Source organism: Balaenoptera musculus, chromosome 21 (genome assembly GCF_009873245.2).
Source record: "Balaenoptera musculus isolate JJ_BM4_2016_0621 chromosome 21, mBalMus1.pri.v3, whole genome shotgun sequence".
In the NCBI taxonomy this organism is placed as follows: domain Eukaryota; kingdom Metazoa; phylum Chordata; class Mammalia; order Artiodactyla; family Balaenopteridae; genus Balaenoptera; species Balaenoptera musculus.
Genome location: NC_045805.1, coordinates 18,178,079 through 18,197,497, shown reverse-complemented (window position 1 = coordinate 18,197,497; position 19,419 = coordinate 18,178,079). Strand labels below are relative to the sequence as shown.

The 19,419-nt window shown below is 36.0% G+C and overlaps 1 protein-coding gene across 1 annotated transcript in view; it reads left to right on the top strand.

Annotated features, from left to right (window-relative positions):
- The window catches only part of VPS37A (VPS37A subunit of ESCRT-I), a 38,130-nt gene that overhangs the window by 1,603 nt on the left and 17,108 nt on the right, over positions 1-19,419 (top strand). Inside the window, exons 2-4 of the mRNA XM_036838551.1 lie at positions 11,085-11,159; positions 13,077-13,191; positions 13,726-13,826. Coding sequence (XP_036694446.1) covers positions 11,085-11,159; positions 13,077-13,191; positions 13,726-13,826 — 291 coding nt within the window. The remainder of the gene's footprint in view (positions 1-11,084; positions 11,160-13,076; positions 13,192-13,725; positions 13,827-19,419) is intronic.

The window sequence follows — 19,419 nt, the reverse complement described above, 5'->3', positions numbered from 1 at the left end:
GGTTCTTTGTCTCAATTGTTCTGCTTGTTGAGAACTTTAGAAAGGTGAGAATTTGTGGTATTAAACAGGAAAGAATGGCATGGTATTTGATTTAATGGTGGCTTTCTTTTCGGAAAATTAAGTTCATAGAGTTCTTACAAGTCAATCTTAGTCCAAATAGTGTTCTCTACTAACCTGTAAGAGCTACTTTTACAAAATATGCTTATGAAATAAGGTGACTCCTTTTTAACAAACAACGGAAGTTTGTCTCCTTAGAAGGCATCACCTTGGAAGACTGTTTGTATACTATGCTAGTACTACTATTGCCAAAATACTTTTTAGAACCATACTTTTGGAATTAATTGCTTTTAAGCCTTTAGTATATTCTGTTAGATATTCTCACTGCTGGTAAATATTTATTCTTTGAGGTTGGAGCTGAATTTTTCAAATATTCCAAAGTCCTTTGCTGCTAAGGCTGGTAAATAAGGAAAGCGATTGATGTGAAATTTATTGTTTATTTTTTTGGCCTTCCAAATAAGGTGAGATTCTAAGGCAGGAATTGCTAATCTAAGGAGTTCTGGAATTGGCTTAAGAGGATCGGTAAATACTCTGAGTCAAATGCAGAAGGGATGTATTTTTTTTTTTTTTTGAAGGGATGTATTTTATTTGTTATTTTTTGAGCCAGAAATTGTGGACATAATCAGACATGCGATATTATCTACATATTTGTAGTGTTTTATGAACAGCAAACTTTAAGTACTTGATTCTTTTAAGTTCTTTTATAAAAATATTTGAAGTTTTTATTGAAATATTTCACATTTATAAACTATACTTGGATAATTCTGGTGACAGTTAAGGAGGTCATGTACTTCCATTTTTCAAAGAATGGTACGATCCCAGAAAAAATGTCATCTACCTATTCTTGTTAAGTCTGCCCTTTTAACTCATGACATACATTTTAAAACTAGCTGGTAAAAATGATGTATGTGTGCAGTATCTGACAATATGTTGCTTGAGTAGCCAAATTCAATACTACAACTTATGCTTAAAGATTTTTGTACAAAAAGACACTGCGATTGGTTATTCTGAAGGTGCACTTTGTAAAAGTTCAAAGAATGTTTCGAACGGTATTTTAATGAATAATACAAAACTTCCTCAGTTATGAGTATTAATATCTTGTTGCATGCTGCCCACCTGCCTCATGTTTAATACTCTATCCCTTCTCCAAATATAGGGTCAGTAGCTCTTTCTTGACGTGAAAGCGTCTGACTTCGTCTCCTCAATAACCTTTCCCCACCCCATTCTCTCATCTACCTTCCAACTCCTTATAATTTAAAAAAATCCCACTTCAGGAAAGAGTCTCTTTAATTCCCTTTCTCTAATTAATGTAAGCTTCTTTTTTACCTTAAGAAATTCCTACCTCCTCATCTTCCTCAGGCCTCTCCTAAAGGTTAGCTGAATTTTATGTGTTTTTATTCCTCATCTAAGTCTTACTGGTAAGGCAGGGCAAGTGGAACACTGTCATAATGATGACCAAAAAAGTGTTTACCCAATATATAATAACACGTTTGTCTGCTACGAAAATGGAAACAAAGTTATGTAGATTACTAGGCTCAAGAATTTTATTCCACCTTCAGTCATCACAGTATTCAATTTACCACTAAAATTCCTGACTTTATGGGCAGGAGTAGAACTAATTCTGTTGTTTCTTTTACTTCCTAAAGAAGCTCACTCTAAGAGACACTGTTGATTTCCCATCTAAATCCATTTCTTCTGATTTCTTGGAAGAACATTGTTTTTATATGGGTTCCTGGTCTGCGAGACCAATTATTTAATGGAGGCTGTGCTCTTTCAACCTGCTTAGGTAAATAATGATTGTTTACGCCAATGATGATGGTCTCATTCCCACTGCTAGTTATTGTGGAAGCAAGACACTTGACCTAATCTTAGTCATTGGGGTTGGAGAAGAAGTCTGCTGGGGAGCTGCTCAAAACATTTTCTTAGTAATAGAAGTGTCTAAGAGGAAGTGCTTCTTTGTGTTTTGGATATTGTTGTGTTACATGGGACATCTAGAACTGCTTGGATCATGAAGGAAGCAGACTGACTACTGAATGTGGTAGAGTAGGAAGATGGAAAGTCTGTGATAATATTGTGATGCTGAATTAACCAGATCTGGAAACTTCCTTCCTCCGGACTTCTTGCTGTATAAGATTATACGATACATATACATTTGTATTATACATACAAATAACCCCTCACTGTTTAAGACACTTTCGGCCTGGTTTTTCAGTTATTGATACTTGCAGCTGAAACTACCCCAAGTGATACTCACTAATCCCAGTATTTAAAGATTCTTGGGAAGTGAAGCTGTTAAGTATCTCCCTGCATTGAACCTGCAACCAGAAAATACTAAAATCTGATGGTAGCTCAACAGTTACCATCCTCACTATCCTGCTTTTAACTCTCACAGTATCTACAGTTAATTAGCTTCTTTATTATTTTATTTCCTTAGCTCTGAAGGAACAACCTGGAGCTGTGTTGTAAATGGTAATTGTTATCTGTAATTAACTATATAAATTCAAAGTTATACTAATAGTACTCTTTCTTTGTTACCTTTTACTTAGGGAGATCAACTCTCTCAAGTAAAGGACTTCTCCATTTTAATAATCAGTTAGATATGTGGTAATTCTGGTGCTATTTTTATTTTATATTTAATCAGAAAATCTAATTTGGGAGTTATTTTTATCAGAATTGCTTTCTTTTTCACTCTGGTATGAGATAGTAGACAAAATGAATTTGAGGAACATAAATGCAAACAAGCAAAAATTATTGACATTGGGAAAAGCAACATGACTTAGGTGAACTGAGTTCCAATTCCCATCTGTAGAATCAGGAATTGTGATTTTTATTCTGCAGGATTGTTGGTATTTAAGTAATATATATAAACATTTATTAGAGTATCTGACACACAGTAAACAGGCAACAGATTGTATTCCTTCTTTCCACTGCATAGAATCAGTGTGCCTGGAACCTTTGCCTCTTAGCCTACATGGATCTAGCCAGCTTATTGTTTATGAATTGCTCACAAGCCTACAGCTCATTTGCCTCTGGCAGGACTACTTCTGACTTTCCATTCAGAAAGCAAGTCCATTCCAGAGAGTTCTTTTCTTCACAAATGAAATGTAAGATTTCATTTTGAAAGATTTCAGACAATCCATGTAAAGAAACTAGAATGTTATCTGACACACAGTAAGTACTCTGTAAATGCCAATTACTTTATTTTTGTGTCTTAAATATAATAGTGCCAACCTCATAGTTTTTAAAAATTGTTTTGAAATCTTCTTTTGTTGCCAGTCCTTGGATATTCTTTCTGATTACCCAAATTTTTTTAAAAAGCCTTATAACATCTTTAGAGAGTCTGCTATTGTATAATTTTCTACCCTATAGCTGTTAAGTTTAACCCCCTGCTCCCAGGTATAAGGCTGTCTCCTGTAAACTCATGGGTTTCTTAGTAAGCCTAGATTCCAAACCTTTCTTTCTGTAGTTTTTACTGTCAGCTCATAAGGACTCACATGCAAACTTGATAACACAGAAAGTTTGTAATGAGAGGATATGTGTATATGTTTTAACCTGTCTAGTGTTGTACTTTTTTTTTAATGGATCTGTTGTCAACATAATTTGAGATTTTTCATTAAAATATCCAAATTCCCAACTTTTAAAAAATAGTTTTTATTATTTAGAGCAGTTTTAGGTTCACAGCAAAGTTGAGCGAGCAGCAGGTACAGAGATTTCCCATATAGCCTTTGCCCTCTCCAACTTTTCTTTTAAAATAGAAAGATCTGGCAACAGTTCCCACATAACAGTGCTTGCTTTCAGCTTAAGAGTAGCTGTCCTATTTACTGGGCCGCCCTTCTCCATTTTACCAGTTCGCAATCACACCCTTTTGTACTACAAGCAACTGCCTTCATTCATGTACCTTTCTGACTCTTAAAGGTATTTGAGAGTAAAGTTTTCTTGTGGAAGAAAATCACCTTGACTTGTTGCAATAAAAAATTCTATCAGAATCTGCTGTGCCTTAGCCTGTTGAAGCTACAGAAACCTACAAAATGTCAATATTTTGACTCTATAAATTTGAACTCTTATAGTGAACTTAAAAGTTATGTATATCAAACGGTCCCATAATTAAGTGAATTTTAATTTGATACATTAAATCATATAGTCTCTAACCAGTGATTAAAAGTTATAATTGCAGAGTATATGACACAATAAAGCATGTTACCATTTAAAATTTTTCCTAAATAGATCGTAACACTCAAGGGCTGTGTCTCTAGGTGATTTTCCCTCTAGTCATATCAGTCCGTACCTGCTTTTTAAAAAACGTTACCACCCAGGTCATCATTTCTCCATTGCCAGGTGAATCCAACCACATCTCCTCCTCCCCTCCTCCCCTCCTCCCTCTGAGCTCCTTCCCAGCTGTCTCCACTGCCTGCTCACCTACGCCAAAAGCCTGGTCATCCTGTTCTCACTTAGTCATCCCTGCTGCCCCTGGGCTGTAACTATTCTCTCTGCCTGCAGTCTTGTTCCCTTACTTTTTTCTTCCACATGGGTGCCAGAGTCATCTTTTTAAAATTTGAATTTGACCATGTTATTCCTTTTAGTAGCTTCCTAACTCTTGCCAGCCTCCTTAGCTTAAAGCCTGGTTGTCACACAAGGTGGTGACGTGACTGATGGAAACGTGTCTGCAGACACAATGTAAAGTTTCTGTAGGGCAAAGGATACGGAGACTCTTAGAGTTATTATTTCCTACTGAAGCTTTCCTAATTGTGTTTCCTCTGTCTAGAATGTACACTTCATTTCCCCGATTCTCTTTCCTGAGGTTAACTCTTACTTGACTTTTCAATGTAGCTCAGATACTGTTTTTTACCCCGAATACCCCACCACCCCCATCCCTGTTTATGTTAGGTTCTTTCCTCTGTGTTCCTATAGCTCTTTGCACGTCTCTGTCATGATCCAATGTCTTCTACAGAACACTGTTCAACAAATACTGTAAAATAAGTGGTCCATGTCAAACAGACATAGAAAACAAAATCGAGTACTCTAGAATTTCTAAAAGCCTTTAATATGCTAAAGTGCGTCAGTATTCTCCAAGAGAAGGATACAGTATGAAGCGTCTTCCAAGCAGAGCACTGAACCATCTATTTGAGCTATTTAGCTATTTATTTTAAATTTCCAGTTTCTTAATTATTCATTTTCATATCAACCAGTGTGTGTGTGTGTGTGAGTGAGTGTGTGAGTGAATGCAAGTGTTAATAAGAAGAACCTTTGTATTCTATTACAAGTTAATCACTAAATGGATGTTGCCTATTAACTGCAATTATAAGTAATGGCACATCTCTGGGCGCCCTGCCTCCCAGGTTAGGAGCATTAAGCTGAAATACCTTTGTTTAGCTCACGGGAAACATCTTGACAGGCCCATCTGTGAATGGCTGCAGGGAGGAAGAAAGTAGCACATCCCCTCCGGAGGCTGACCGGAAACAGGAAATGTTTGGCCTTACTCCCTCCCCTTTTAGTATAAAAGAAGCCCGAATTCTAACTCAGGCAGGATGGTTCTTTGGGGGCACCATCTTCTTGATCTGCTGGCCTTCCAAATGAAGTCGCTATTCCTTACCCCAACAACTCGTCTCTCAACTTATTGGCTTGTCGTGCAGTGCGGAGTTCGAGCTTGGACACGGTAACACAAGGGCTATTTCTTTTGTTCCTCTGAGGATATTATACAAATTGAGAGTCTTCTGTTGGCTCATTTAACTCTGTTTCCTTGAAGTTTTGTGTTTGGGACTTGTTGAGTTTGGTGCATGCCTTGCATGGTTTTGTTTTGTTCAAACCTTTTCTGTATTTGAGATTCCTGGTTGACTTGTTTGTAGATACTTAATTCTGTTTCTCATAGCCTGCCTCAGGCGATGGGTGAAAAAGAATGACTCGCTTTGTTATGGGCCAAGCTGATAGCTGTCTTTTGGAAATGGAGGCTTCGTGGGAGTCAGTAGTTTCCTAAGGCACTGCTACCTTAGAGGCTACATCCCGTGTTATTCAGGGGGCAGATGTTACCGCTGCCCGCTGGTTGGAACAAGCAGGGCACCAGGAGAGTGCTCTAGCTTCCTGCTGGTCCACGTGTCCCCGCACGTGAGGCGCTCCTGCCCCACCCTCCACCCTCCGGTCCAAGGGCTTGGAGGACCTTCAGACTGCTCCTACTTTGCTCTGGTCTTATGTTTTGGGTCGTCATTAGTTCCTGTATTTATTTTCTTTTCTTTTTTTTTTTAACGCTGATCTTTTCCTTAAATCTAATCCCATCTTTTTTTATCTTTCTAAGATTCCTCAAAGTTTCTTGCCAGTTTATGGTACTATTTGCTTTCCAGCACTGTTACAGATTTGCTTTTTAAAAGTCAGTTTTGATATTTCCTGGAGAAAATGGGATGGGAAAGAGAAATTGTCTAACCTTCATCTACTGTCTTGAAGCATCTAAACCCTTTATTGGAAAGGATCACCTAAAAACCCTCCCTTGAGCTACCCAACCCTGCCGGAGATGCATGAAATCAGTATCTTGAATTGCTCTTTTTCAGTCACTTGATGTGCTGTGTGCTCCATCAGAGCAAAGACCACACTATTTCCATTTCCTTGGAAGATGCTGGATATATGGTAGCTGTTCAGTTGAACCTAGTCTTAGGTACAAAATACAAGTTTACACAAGATCCAAAGTAAGGAGATAAATGATTGTTCTATAAAAGGAATCTTTTAACCATAACTAGTGCCTCTCTTGCATTTCAAGATCTGTTTGTTTGCAGTTTTAGGGACTATTAAAGAAATGTGGATGCCAGTTAATCACACATTCTGACAGTTTTCTGTTGTTTCAGCTTTCTTTAGTCCCAAACTGATTCAGAGCCACTGAAGTAAAGCCATAGTAATTCACTGCTCTCAGAGAACCTAGAAAATAAAATTATTAATGGAAGGCTATTTAAATTTTCTCTGGTGTGATTACAGTATTACTTCAAAGTGTGTGTGTATGTGTGTTTACATCCAAAAAGTACTTACCTGCCAGCATAAAGATATGGCTATATGGCTGTAAGAATGTTTATCAAAGTATGGTTTATAGTAGTAAAACTTGGAAACAATCTAAATATTGATGCCAAAAACTCAGCCTCTGTGCACCAGTGCCAAATCAAATCTCGGAGGCAGTTTTGGAAGAAGTAGAAAAGAATAGCTCTATTGCTTTGCCAGGCAAATGGGGACACAGCAGGCTCATGCCCTGAGAAACTGTGTCCCAACCTGAGAGGATTTGGTGAAGAGTTTTACAGCAATGGTTCAAGGGCTGAGTTGCTAATAAGGATCAGGGTGTGTTCAGGGCCTGCACTCCTTTAATTTGGCCTCAGGTGGTCTCCTCCCTTGTCTCTGCATCCCCTCCCTTCCCTGATTAGCAACTGTTCGAATATCTGCCCTTTAGAATTCAGGGAAGGTAATGGAGGCTGGAGTCTATTCCCTACAAACAAGAAACGGTGGACACAGAAAGGCTTCCATGCCCAGGAGCCCCACAGGGTTCTGCTCAGTTTCAATACCTAATAGTACGGAGTAGTTTAACAATATACTAGAACATTATGCAGCCATTTAAAAATATTGTAAAATAACATTTGCTGATTTGGAAAAATAATGTTTTTTCAAATGAGAATGAATTATTTTTGGAATAACTTTTTTAGAGTTATTTGAAAATAGCAAAAAATTCAAAATAAATTTGTGATAAAGATTCAGGGAATGATTCTTGTTTTAATTAAGTAGAACAAATATCTGCCGTTTTGTCTAACACAGCTAGTGTAGAGGAGGAAAAAGCTTTCCTTGATGCTCTTAGGGTCCTTGGCTGGGTCTGAAAATTAAACTGACAAAGACAGATTAACAGGAGAAAAGCATAGAAATTTAATTAATGTGAGTTTTACATATCAGGGGGGCCTTCAAAAGGAAATGAAGACCCAAAGAAACAGACCTGAGTGTTTTATGCTGGGTTTGATGAAGAGTGGACAGTCGTGGAGGAATACAATGGGTTAAGGGGTATGAGGCACGTCTTGGAGATATTGCGGGTTCAGTGACAGACCACCTCAATAAAGCAAATATCGCAGTAAAGCATGTCACATGAATTTTTTGGTTTCCCAGTGCATATAAAAGTTATCTTTACACTATACTGTAGTCTGTTAAGTGTGCAATAGCATTATGTCTAAAAAACAATGTATATATTTTAATTAAAAATACTTTATTGCTAAAAAATGCTGTCATCTGAGCCTTCAGCGAGTCGCAGTCTTTCTGCTGGTGGAGGGTTTAAAATATTGCAAGAATTACCAGTATGTGACACAGAAACATGAAGCGAGCAAATGCTATTGGAAGAATGGCACCAATAGACTTGCTCTATGCAGGATTGCCACCATCCTTCAATTTGTAAAAAAAAAAGGAAAAAGAAAAGAAAAAGGCAATATCTATGAAGCACAATAAAGTGAAGTATGCCTGTAATTGTAGGAAACGGGGCAGGGTTCATGTGGTTGCAGGGTACAATGATGACATAGCAAGGCCGGTTTGTTAGGATTCTTCTTGGTGTCCCTATGTCTTCTGAGATAAGGATGCTCCTTTCCTCTTGGCATGGGGAGGGCACCTCTTAATGAGGTTTTATGACCTGTTTCAGGGAAGAAGGGTGAGGGGGGAGGAGGTCAGCGTAACCTTCCTGTTTCTGCTATTTTCTCATACTCCTTCAGCTTAAAATATTCAAGATGCCAAGGTGCCACATTTAGGGGTAGCGTGTCCTGAACCCCATCAATTGCCATGATTAACCTGTTGTTTTGGAATTTGTTAATGATGGTTTAGCTCTCATTAATATATTACAAATATTACCTTTAGGTTTTTTTTGTTTTTTTTTTGTTTTACCTTTAGTTATTTTTGATACCTCATTTGTGGAGGAAACTTGTCAAAAATTTTAATAAATGTCAAGACCATAATTATGGGAACAGTGAATTGAACACTTCTAGCCAATGATTTAAGTAAAAATCAATTTAATCAAATTCACTTTGTTTTCTATAAAAATTTTCTATATAAATACAGTGTCTGAAAAAATGAGTTAAAACTTTAGTATTACAAATTTAGACAGGCTCCAATTTAGATGTGTGTTCTAAATGCTTATTTAATAATAGCTAACATATTGAACAATTATTATGGTATTATGTGGGGAGGGCTTTACATGCATTATCTCACTTAATCTAACAGCTCTTTTAGGTAGATGGGTATTTTTAACATCCGCATTTACTGTGTGAGAGATAAGGCTTAGACAGATTAAATAAGTCGTCCATGATCACACAAGTGAATGGTAGAGGATTTGATCCCAGAACCTTAATTTAAGAGGTCGTGCTCTTACTCACTAAGATGCTCCACTTGGCTTTGAACTGGTGGATACTTTTGTGATCAGTATTCCCTTAAAGCATTGGACACCTTAGGGTCCTAAGATAAAAAGGAGGAATAAAAAACTTAAGCCATTTTATTCATTACATAATGTTTATACAACTGAGAAGGCTGTTGGTATCCTAGTCCAAACTTGATCCCCAAAGAGAAACTTTCATAAAAATTGTGTTAGTCCTAATATTGAATATCTTCTTGAGTCTTTTCTCAACCATTTCTTCTCTTCAGTCATAACCTCATTCCATGGGATGTCAGGGGAGACATCTATGATTTCTCCATAACTCCATCCCAACACTTTTGAACTTTTCAAGTTACCTAAAATTTACATATTTGAGAGGCTAGATTTTTATCAGAAGGCAAAAAAAAGTCATAGTCCAAAAAAGAAAATGAGGAAAATAAGAGGTTTTCTAAAGCTACTAATTGAAGCAACCAAAAGAACAAAAAGTAAATTACGTAATTGCTAGATCTTTCAAAGGTATTTATGCTTGAAAAAGTTTCACGTCCGTTTGGATATTAGGCTTCCTTTCAGCGTTAACTCATTAACACTACTTAACATTTTTCCCTTTGGAAAGATTATGAATGTTGGTTAGCATTCCAAGTGATCCCCCAGAAGGTTTGGTTGGTAGATTATAACTGTAATAATTGCATGCCTGCAATTAAAAATAAAATTCTAAATGTAGAATGTTAAAGTATATGGGACTTAAACGAGTTGGCATTTATATTCAGCTGCTAGTAACAAAGACTCCCAAAATAGTAACTTAAATGTGATAAAAGTTTCTTTTTCTCTGCATACAAGAAATTCAGTTTGACAATTCCATAGCCATCAAGGACCCAAGCTACTTCTTCCTGCTGAGCTCGCCCTAGTGTGTGGCTCCCACTCTCAGGGTCACTCCTGGTCCCATATGGCTGTTAGAAGTTCAGCTGTCAGGGCCAGGCTGGAAGGGCAAATGGACTCATACCAGTTTTTTTGTTCCCTTTTAAGATGCTTTCCTGGAAATGCCACCTCACAACTTTTCTATGTTTTATTGACTGGAACTTAAGTCTATAGCAACAACTTGCTGCAAGAAAAGTTAGAACATTGCTACTCAGAATAAAATCAGGCTTCTCTTATTTAGGAAGAAGGGGAGTATTTGGTTTCGAAAAGCAGCCAGCGGTCTCTATCATAAGACTGTAGGAGACGTCTCATCCAGACTTCTAAGTTTAAGCTCTTAAGGCCCAGGCTTCCCCAGCTGTCTATACAGCTGGGCAATAGCAGAATTATAATCAGAACCCAGATGTCTTGCTGACCTGTTTTAACTAGAGGGCTCACAATTGCTTCTACTAAGGATGAATTAGATAAAGTGATAGTAGATCGATCTAGCACTAATACAAGAGTTTTTCTTTGTCTCTTTACCTCACCATCTAATTCCCCCTCTCAGCAACCACCCCGCTCATATCTCAGAATAGTATTGCCTGCTTATTCGATAAACATGATCATTTTCCCCTCAAGATGCAAGTTATATTGGCCATCTAAATTCTATTATTAAAATAAAGTAGTTTTAGTAGCCTCTAAAAATATTTAACATTTGTTTTTAACATTAATGGTTTTTATAACTTTAGATAAATTTTTTTTCTCAAATTTTCTCCTGCAGTATAGCTGAAATACAGAAAGATGTGGAATACAGGTTGCCATTCACCGTAAACAACCTGACAATTAACATTAATATGTGAGTAGAATTGTATCCTATTTTTTCATGTAATAGGACTTTAAAATCTTTTTATTATTTTGTTTCTTAGCTATTACTAGAAGTAAACTGTTTAAAAGTGAATTTATTCCCTTTCTAGTATTTATTTCCCTTTCTAGTAACTATAGTTTATTAAACTTACAATTTTGTGAAATAAAAAAATTTTAAAGACATCATTGTAATAGATATTGCTGTAAGAAACTGTAAAAGAGGAAATGTAATAAAAAGACGTAATCGTTTTTGTTGTTTTGCACTAAAGTCTAAGCTGGAGGTAGGCTGAAAGAGTAAGAATGATAATGACAAACACTCGAAGGGATCATGTGTGGAAAACCATTAGAGATATAGACACTTTTACATCAGAAGTAAGTGAAAATACTCTAGTTTTCGGCAACATATACTACGTCAACCAGAAAGTTCAAGACTGAATTTGATCTGCTAATTATTTTTAAAGAAAAAAAAAATTGAAAGTTGAAAATGTAATCGTGAGGTTATTAAGTTATAAAGAGGAAAGGTTGGACAAAGTGATTGCTGAAGTACTCATTTAGCCTTAAGTGCAGTTATTAGTCTTCAGCATGAAAGAATTAAGTTGTTACCTCAGATTGCCTCAGGTGGCTAGCAACTAGAGTGAGTGTTTGGGTGAGGTAAAAAGGCGCTTAACTTGAAGATAGGAACCACACTTGTTCATCGTCCTATCCTCATTGCCTAGCATGGTGCCTGCACATAGGAGGCCTTGTTAAATCCTAGTTGAACGAGTGGATTAAAGCATGACTATATAACAGTGACAACCATTATGCTGTGTTATCTTGATATATGGGAGTTTCTGAATCATCACAGCAGCCCTGCAAATTGGAACAAATTACAGACAAATAGGTAGTGAATAGTGTAGTGGGGAGAGAAACCCAGATTGGTTGGGGTCCAAAGGCCATTCATTGCCCTTTTTTTACCAAACTAGTTTAACATCTTTAACCATATAAATGAAGTAGTTTTATCTCTCATCACATGCCTTAGGTAGAGCTAGGTAGGAGAAGCCGACAAGGACCCAGTTTTCTTCTTGACAATGTTGCCAACAAATAGTTTTCTGAGCCAGAAGGGGAACAGAGTGGCAATTTAAAGGGACATACTTGTCTGAGTTTTAGAGATTTGGAAAACAGGGTTCCATGTCCAGTAAACTCTCATTTTTAAAGACTTTTTAAAAATTCTTTTAAATTTGTAGTAGTTCAAAAAAGGTTAAGATTTTTACTCTTTTTATTTTTTGTATTGAGAATTTACTGTTATTTACTTGAAACCATGTGATTGACCTCAAAGTTGGGAAAGATGTGTTAATTGAGACATTTAGAAGAGAGCCCTATAGAACCAAGGCATGATGACAGCTACACTGTTCCAATCCTAGCGCTTCCCATTTTATCCACTTAACTCTTTAAAAAATTCAGTATATAATGAAATAATTCTTGGCAGTATTTCAAAAGTAGGAAAGCCATAAGAAAAGTATATGGCCAGAACCTGTGGTCCACTAAATAGCCAGACTGGGTTAAATTAGGGTTCACCTGATAAAAATGCCTGGTCTAATTTTAGCTGAGATTTTGGATAGCTTGGTATATTGTGTTTGAAAGCAATTAATAGGCATGGTGTGAAGAATAGTCTATAATTCACGGTATCCTTATTCCACATTAAGAAGGTTTTACTATACTGAATTACTTTATAGTCTTGTTGCCAAAGTGTATCTTTTTGTATACTTTCGATCAACTCAACAACCATAGTAGAGCACTAATTACTGAGTAATCCAAATGAAAGTATGAAAATTTTATTTGCTTTTAAGTAATTTTGTTTTAGGATTATGACTGTATAATATCACATTTGTTGTCTTTGTTTTTGTTTTTTAATCTGTTCTACCTTTACCAGATTGCTTCCTCCACAATTTCCTCAGGAAAAACCAGTGATCAGTGTTTATCCACCAATACGACATCACTTAGTGGATAAACAAGGAGTGTATGTTACCTCTCCATTAGTAAACAATGTATGTATATGATATAATTTATTTCAAAAATGTTCACTGTATTTAATAGATAATCCTGATTTGAAGGTTATTTGTTTTTCAGTGGTGAGGACCTGTTGATGTTAAGAACTTTGGTTCATAGTAGATCTTTTATAGTGGTTAGGAAGGGATAAAATTCAAATATGCCTTAAATTTCTTAGGATATATATATATATGTATATATATGATTGATTAATGTGAAGGACTGTAACTTAAATGTACTCAGTATTTACCTTTGAACCTTCAAATTATTGTCAATAGTGAAATGTGGAAATATTTCAGCTCCATTATTGACTAAACTTTTAACCTCATTTGTGGTATTGATTCTGTAAGAAAATATTGTAAGTTGTGGATTGCTGATATGTTCAATTGACATAATATCCTTTGCTTTTCATTTAATTCTTGACTTGCAAAAGTGGATTTAAGATTGAGTTTTACAGTTAAATTATCCTAATGAGACTTTATAATCTTTTTCTGAAGATGAATTTGATCACCGTGTATTACTGTTACTTTTAGTTTACAATGCACTCAGATCTTGGGAAAATTATTCAGAGTCTGTTGGATGAGTTTTGGAAGAATCCTCCAGCTTTAGCTCCTGCTTCAACAGCTTTCCCGTAGTAAGTATATTTATATCGAAAGAGTTTGTATATACATTTATTTACTTTTGATCTAAGTAATCAAAATATAGTTTAAAAATTCAAATAATGTTAAAAGGCAATCCTCTGCTTTCCACATCCCCACCTTCACACACAGATACATTCATACTTTTCAGAGGCAACTGTGTTTTTCTATTTTAAGCTGCTTCTCTAATATTTACCTTCATCTTTCTGAATAATATATACATACTGCTATCTCTTGATTCTTTCAGTTTCGATACTATCTATTGACTTCCTATTATGGATTGATGAGGATTTTACTTATCTTTCACAAACCTTCCTTTTCCCTCATCCTCTGAGAAATTTTTGATTTTTACTTAAACTCATGTTTGGTACTTTCATTACATTGACTCTCTAAATATTCCTTGCTGCTGAGCCTAGTACTTTATAATGATTATATTTCCCTGATGGTATAACTTTTTGCTTTTCTCTGGAGTTAATTACTTCGATTTTTCCATTGGTTTTATTTTCTTTGATCTTTTTAATTTTCCACATCTTTTAGCAGCTCTGAAAAATACCTTTCAAATCATTTTTTCACATCATCAAACCTGTCAGGTAATCTCTAGGTTCCGGTATTTTCTCTTTGCAAACATTGCTTCATTTTCCCCCTCCATTCTGAATTAGTTACTCTACAACTGCTATAAAGCTGTCATCCTGGGATTTCCCTTTCCCACTCTCCTGTGTTGGATTCTCCTCTTCCTGCATCCTATGTTTTTTTCTTTCTCAGGCTATTTCCTAGTTTCTTGCATTACTGCCTCCCTATAGCTTCCTAAGTAACGGCATGTTCCAGTTACTAAGGATGAATGACAAATTATCCTAAAACTTGTGGTTAAAATAATGACAACATTTATTTTCCTTGTGAATCTGCCGTTTGGTTAGGGACTAATAGAGAGAGCTTGTTTGTGCTCCACCTTTTGCATCAGCTGGCGTGGCTTAAAACAATGAACACACTGATTTTGCTCACTGATCTTCAGTTCAGGAAGGGTTCATCAGGGAGAGCTCTTGTCTGCTCTACTCATCATCAGCGGGCTCTCATCAGAGGCCTTACCTGCGGAGGTCAACTAGAATACCTAGATGCAGCCTGGGCTTCCTCACATCATAACGGCTGGGCTCCTGGGGTGAACATCCCGAACGAGTTATGAGAAAGTCATATTCGCCTTCTCTGACATAGCTACTGAAGTCATGCAGTTTGTTCTGCTTCATTCTGCTTCTGCTTCATTCAGTTTGTTGAGGCAATCAAGAAGTCCTGATCAGATTCAAGGGGAAGAAAATAGGCTCTTCCTCTTTATGGTGGAGTGGCAAGGTTCTAGAAGAGTATATGGGACCGGAAATAGTGCTGTGGCCATTTTTGGAAAATACAGTATGCCACAAGATGCTTGGAAGAATAATTTTGAGACTTCTTTTCTTCTTTTTTTTTTTTTTTTTACTTGCAAATGTCTTTAATATACCCTCACACTTAAAAGTTGGTAGAGTTCAAATTCTATGTTGAAGTGGTTTTCCACTGAGAATTTTGAAGGCATTCCTCTGTTGTCTATATATAGGCTTCTGTTGCCAAGATGTCCAGTGCCATTTTGATTTCTGATCCTTTGTAACCTTTTTTTGTTTTTTTAATTTATTTTATTTATTTATTTATTTTTGGCTGTGTTGGGTCTTCATTGCTGCGCGTGGGTTTTCTCTAGTTGCAGCAAGCGAGGGTTACTCTTCGTTGCAGTGTGCGGGTTTCTCATTGCATTGGCTTCTCTTGTTGCGGAGCACGGGCTCTAGGCTCATGGGCTCAGTAGTTGTGGCTCACGGGCTCTAGAGTGCAGGCTCAGTAGTTGTGGAGCACGGGCTTAGTTGCTCCACGGCATGTGGGATCTTCCCAGACCAGGGCTTGTATACCCGTGTCCCCTGTCTGCATTGGCAGGCAGATTCTTAACCACTGCGCCACCAGGGAAGTCCCTGATCCTTTGTAACTTTTTATCTCAGATATTCTGAAATTGCATGATGATACAACTTCTTACAGTCTTTACTTCCTCTTCCTGTAATATCTCTTGGCTTAATTACCCAGTTCTTCTACTTAATTTCCAAGAACTTTTTCTTGTTCAGAAGTCAGGTGGCATCTTTAACACTGCCTGGAAATCTGCTTAGGCTAGATTATCCCATTCATTGGGTATATCAGCCCCAGCCATCATCTTTGCCCTCCTGTGTCTTTGTCCTGGAGTCATAAGTCTCGCTGATATTCTTTATCTAAAAACTGGATTTCCTATCTTCTGTCAGGAAAGAGTTAAATATATCTCATTCACCTTATTTGAAGATATAAGCTAACAACTGTGATACAGTACACATTGTTAAAAAGCAAGTTTGATACACTTCTTAGATTATTTTATAGGTTGTACCTGCTACTGAGATTAAAATAAAGCAGATTGGTTCGGAACTATTAAGACTTTATTTCAAGGATAGTACAAATATTCCCTCACATTGAACATATTCTTTCTAAATAACTTATGTTATATTTACATACCTGTTAATAATATACCTTTACATAAAAGTAAACCTTTAAGATAAAGGTGAGCCATACTTTGAAATAAACAAGCTTTTTAGAGAACTTTTTTAAACTTAATTTTTTCAATCATATATTCACTTGGCTCTAAAATTTTAAAACTATAAAAGGGTATGGGGCGAAAAGTCTCCTTCCACTTTTTCCCTTGCGGTTTACTTTTTCTTCTTATTGGTATCCAAAGTTTTTCATTTGGGTGCATATGTATAGAATTCCTGAGATATTTTATGCATATACAAGGAAATATGTACACATAGTATTTTATTACCTCTTTTTTCACACAAGTGGTAGCAAACTATTCCCTTGCCCTTTTTTTTCTTTTTTCCCTCACTAAATGGTATGGTTCAGAGAGCTTTCCATGTTGGTTGCTAAAGCACTTCCTCATTCTTCTTTATGACCACAAAGTACTTGTTTTATGGATATAGCATAACTTAACAAAACTCCTATTAATGGACATTTTTGTTGTTTCCAATCTTTCCTAAAAGACCCATCCTTCTTTGCCCTCAGTGATGCAGTGAATAACATTAAAAGTAATATTTTACCCAAGTGTAAGTTTATTTGTTAGATACATTCTCAAAGTGGTATACATATATGTAATTTTGACTAATACTGCAGGATTGCCCTACAGAGTTAAGTTGTACCAATTTCTACTCCTGTACGCAATGCTTATTCCCTTTGCTGACATAGTAAATTATCAAAATGGATCTTTGCTAATTTATAAGCGGAAAATGTGTTAGTATAACTTTATTTGTATTTATCTTACAGTGAAGTTGACAATTTTTTCCTATGATTTAGAGATTTTTTTTCCTTTCCTTGAACCTGTGTATTCTATCCTATTCTCCATTTTGCTATTGGGTTGTTAGTCTTTTATTAATTTGCAGAAATTCTTTACATATTAGAGAAATTATCCATTTTCCTATGACATGTTTCAGATGTTTTCCCCCAATTTGTTATTTGTCTTTATTTATAATGGGCTTTGTCATGTAGAGGGGTTTTCTTTGTTGTTTTGTTGTGTTTTGTTTTTTATATCATGGGATTTATCATTATTTTCTCTTATGACTTTTGAATTTGGGATCACAGAAAGTCCTTTACCACCCCAAGTTTTTAATTTCCCAGTGATTTCTTCCAGTTCTTTTAAGATTTAAAAAAAAAATTCAAAAAACATTTTAAATTTGATACATTTGGTTTTTATTTTATTATAGGTATGAAGGCTTGGCTCCAATTTAATTTTTTCCAGATGTCCCAATGCTATTTATTGACCAATCTATCTTTTTTTTTTTTTTTACTAATTTGAGATTCTTTTTATTATATCTTAATTGCCATATATCTTTGTGATTTTTCTGGATTTTGTATTCAGTTCCATTGATCTACCTATCCATTGCCAGTGTTATGCTTTAAAAAAGTTTTGTGTTTTTTTTTTTTAATTATTAAGGTTTTCTAATGTGTTTTGCTATATGGCAGGGTTAATCTCTCTTTACCCTCCTTTTTCAGGTACTTTTCTCTATATACTTATTTATTTTTCCATATTAACTTTAGTATTATAATTTCAAAATCTGTGACAAATGTTTTCCTCCAACACAATTCCAATTTATGTTAACTTATGTCATTAAATATGACATTAAATTATGTCATGAAACAATAGCACTCCCATTTAAAAAAATTGTTTAAGCTTGATATATTTTGGAACATTTCAATACTCTGATACCCGTTTTTTTTTCCAACACCACCAAGTAATTCTCCAGTTCTCACCAGACACTGACTGTTTCCTACGAATTTAACTTAATTCTGATGCTATCCACAGGGAGATGGTGTCAGATCCCACAGATTAAGGGCTCGGTCTCACAGGCTGCTCCATTTCACATACCAATTGAAAATGTATAGATTGTTACCTGTGCTATAAATCCCAGGTTCCCATGACCTCCACCTCAGGTTTGAGTAATTTGTTAAGTGGCTCATGGAACTCCAAAATAAATTTACTTATGTTTACTAGTTGATTATAAAGGATATTATAAAAGATACAGATGAATAGCCAGATGAAGAGGTACATAGGGCACGGCAAGGTCTAGGAGAGCCCCAAGCACAGGAGCTTTTGTCCCCATGAACTGGGGTGCACCACCCTCCTGCCATGTGGATGCATTCATCAACAAGAAGCTTGTCAAATCATATTGTTCAAGGGTTTTTGTAGAGATTATTCAGCAGCCCCCTCTTCCCTGAGATCAATGGGTGGGGCTGAAAGTTCCAACTTTCTGTCACTTGGTCTTTTTGGTGACCAACCCCGTCCTCAGACTATATAGGGACTCAGCCTAAGTCACCTCATTAGCATAAACTCAGATGTTACAAATAACGAAAAAGGGTCCTATCATTTAAGAACTTACCAGGATTTTAGGAGCACTTTGCCTAGAACCTGGTCAAAGACAAAATATGTTTCTTATTATACCACAAATACAAAGTAAAGTATTTAGTATCCTATGTTTCTAAAAAGTCTTTTTATCTTTTATACAAGAGTGACTGACCCATTTAAACTTAACTATATTAATTTAAGTAGTGGTATTTAGATAATTCTCATCTGCATTTAGGCCTAAATTACACTGCTTATTTTAGAGCATGGTTCTCTTTGAACTGCTCTAAGAGAAAAAAAATATTAAATGTAAAATATTTTTTAGGTGTGATTGACATGTAACGTGTACAACAGAATGATTCAATAGTAATTTATATTACAAAATGATCACCACAGTAAGTCTAGTTAACACCCATCGCCATGCATAGTTACAGAATTTTTTCCTGTGATGAGAATGTTTAAGATTTAGCAGCTTTCGGATATGCAGTATAGTGTTATTAACCATAATGATGCTGTGCGTCACCTCCCCAGGACTTACTCATTTTACAACTGAAAGTCTGTACCTTTTGACCATGTTCACACATTTTGCCCACTGCTGCCCATCACCTGCCTCTGGCAAACACCAGTCTGTTTTCTGTATTTATGAGCTCAGTGTTTTTTGTTTTTCGTTTTTAAAT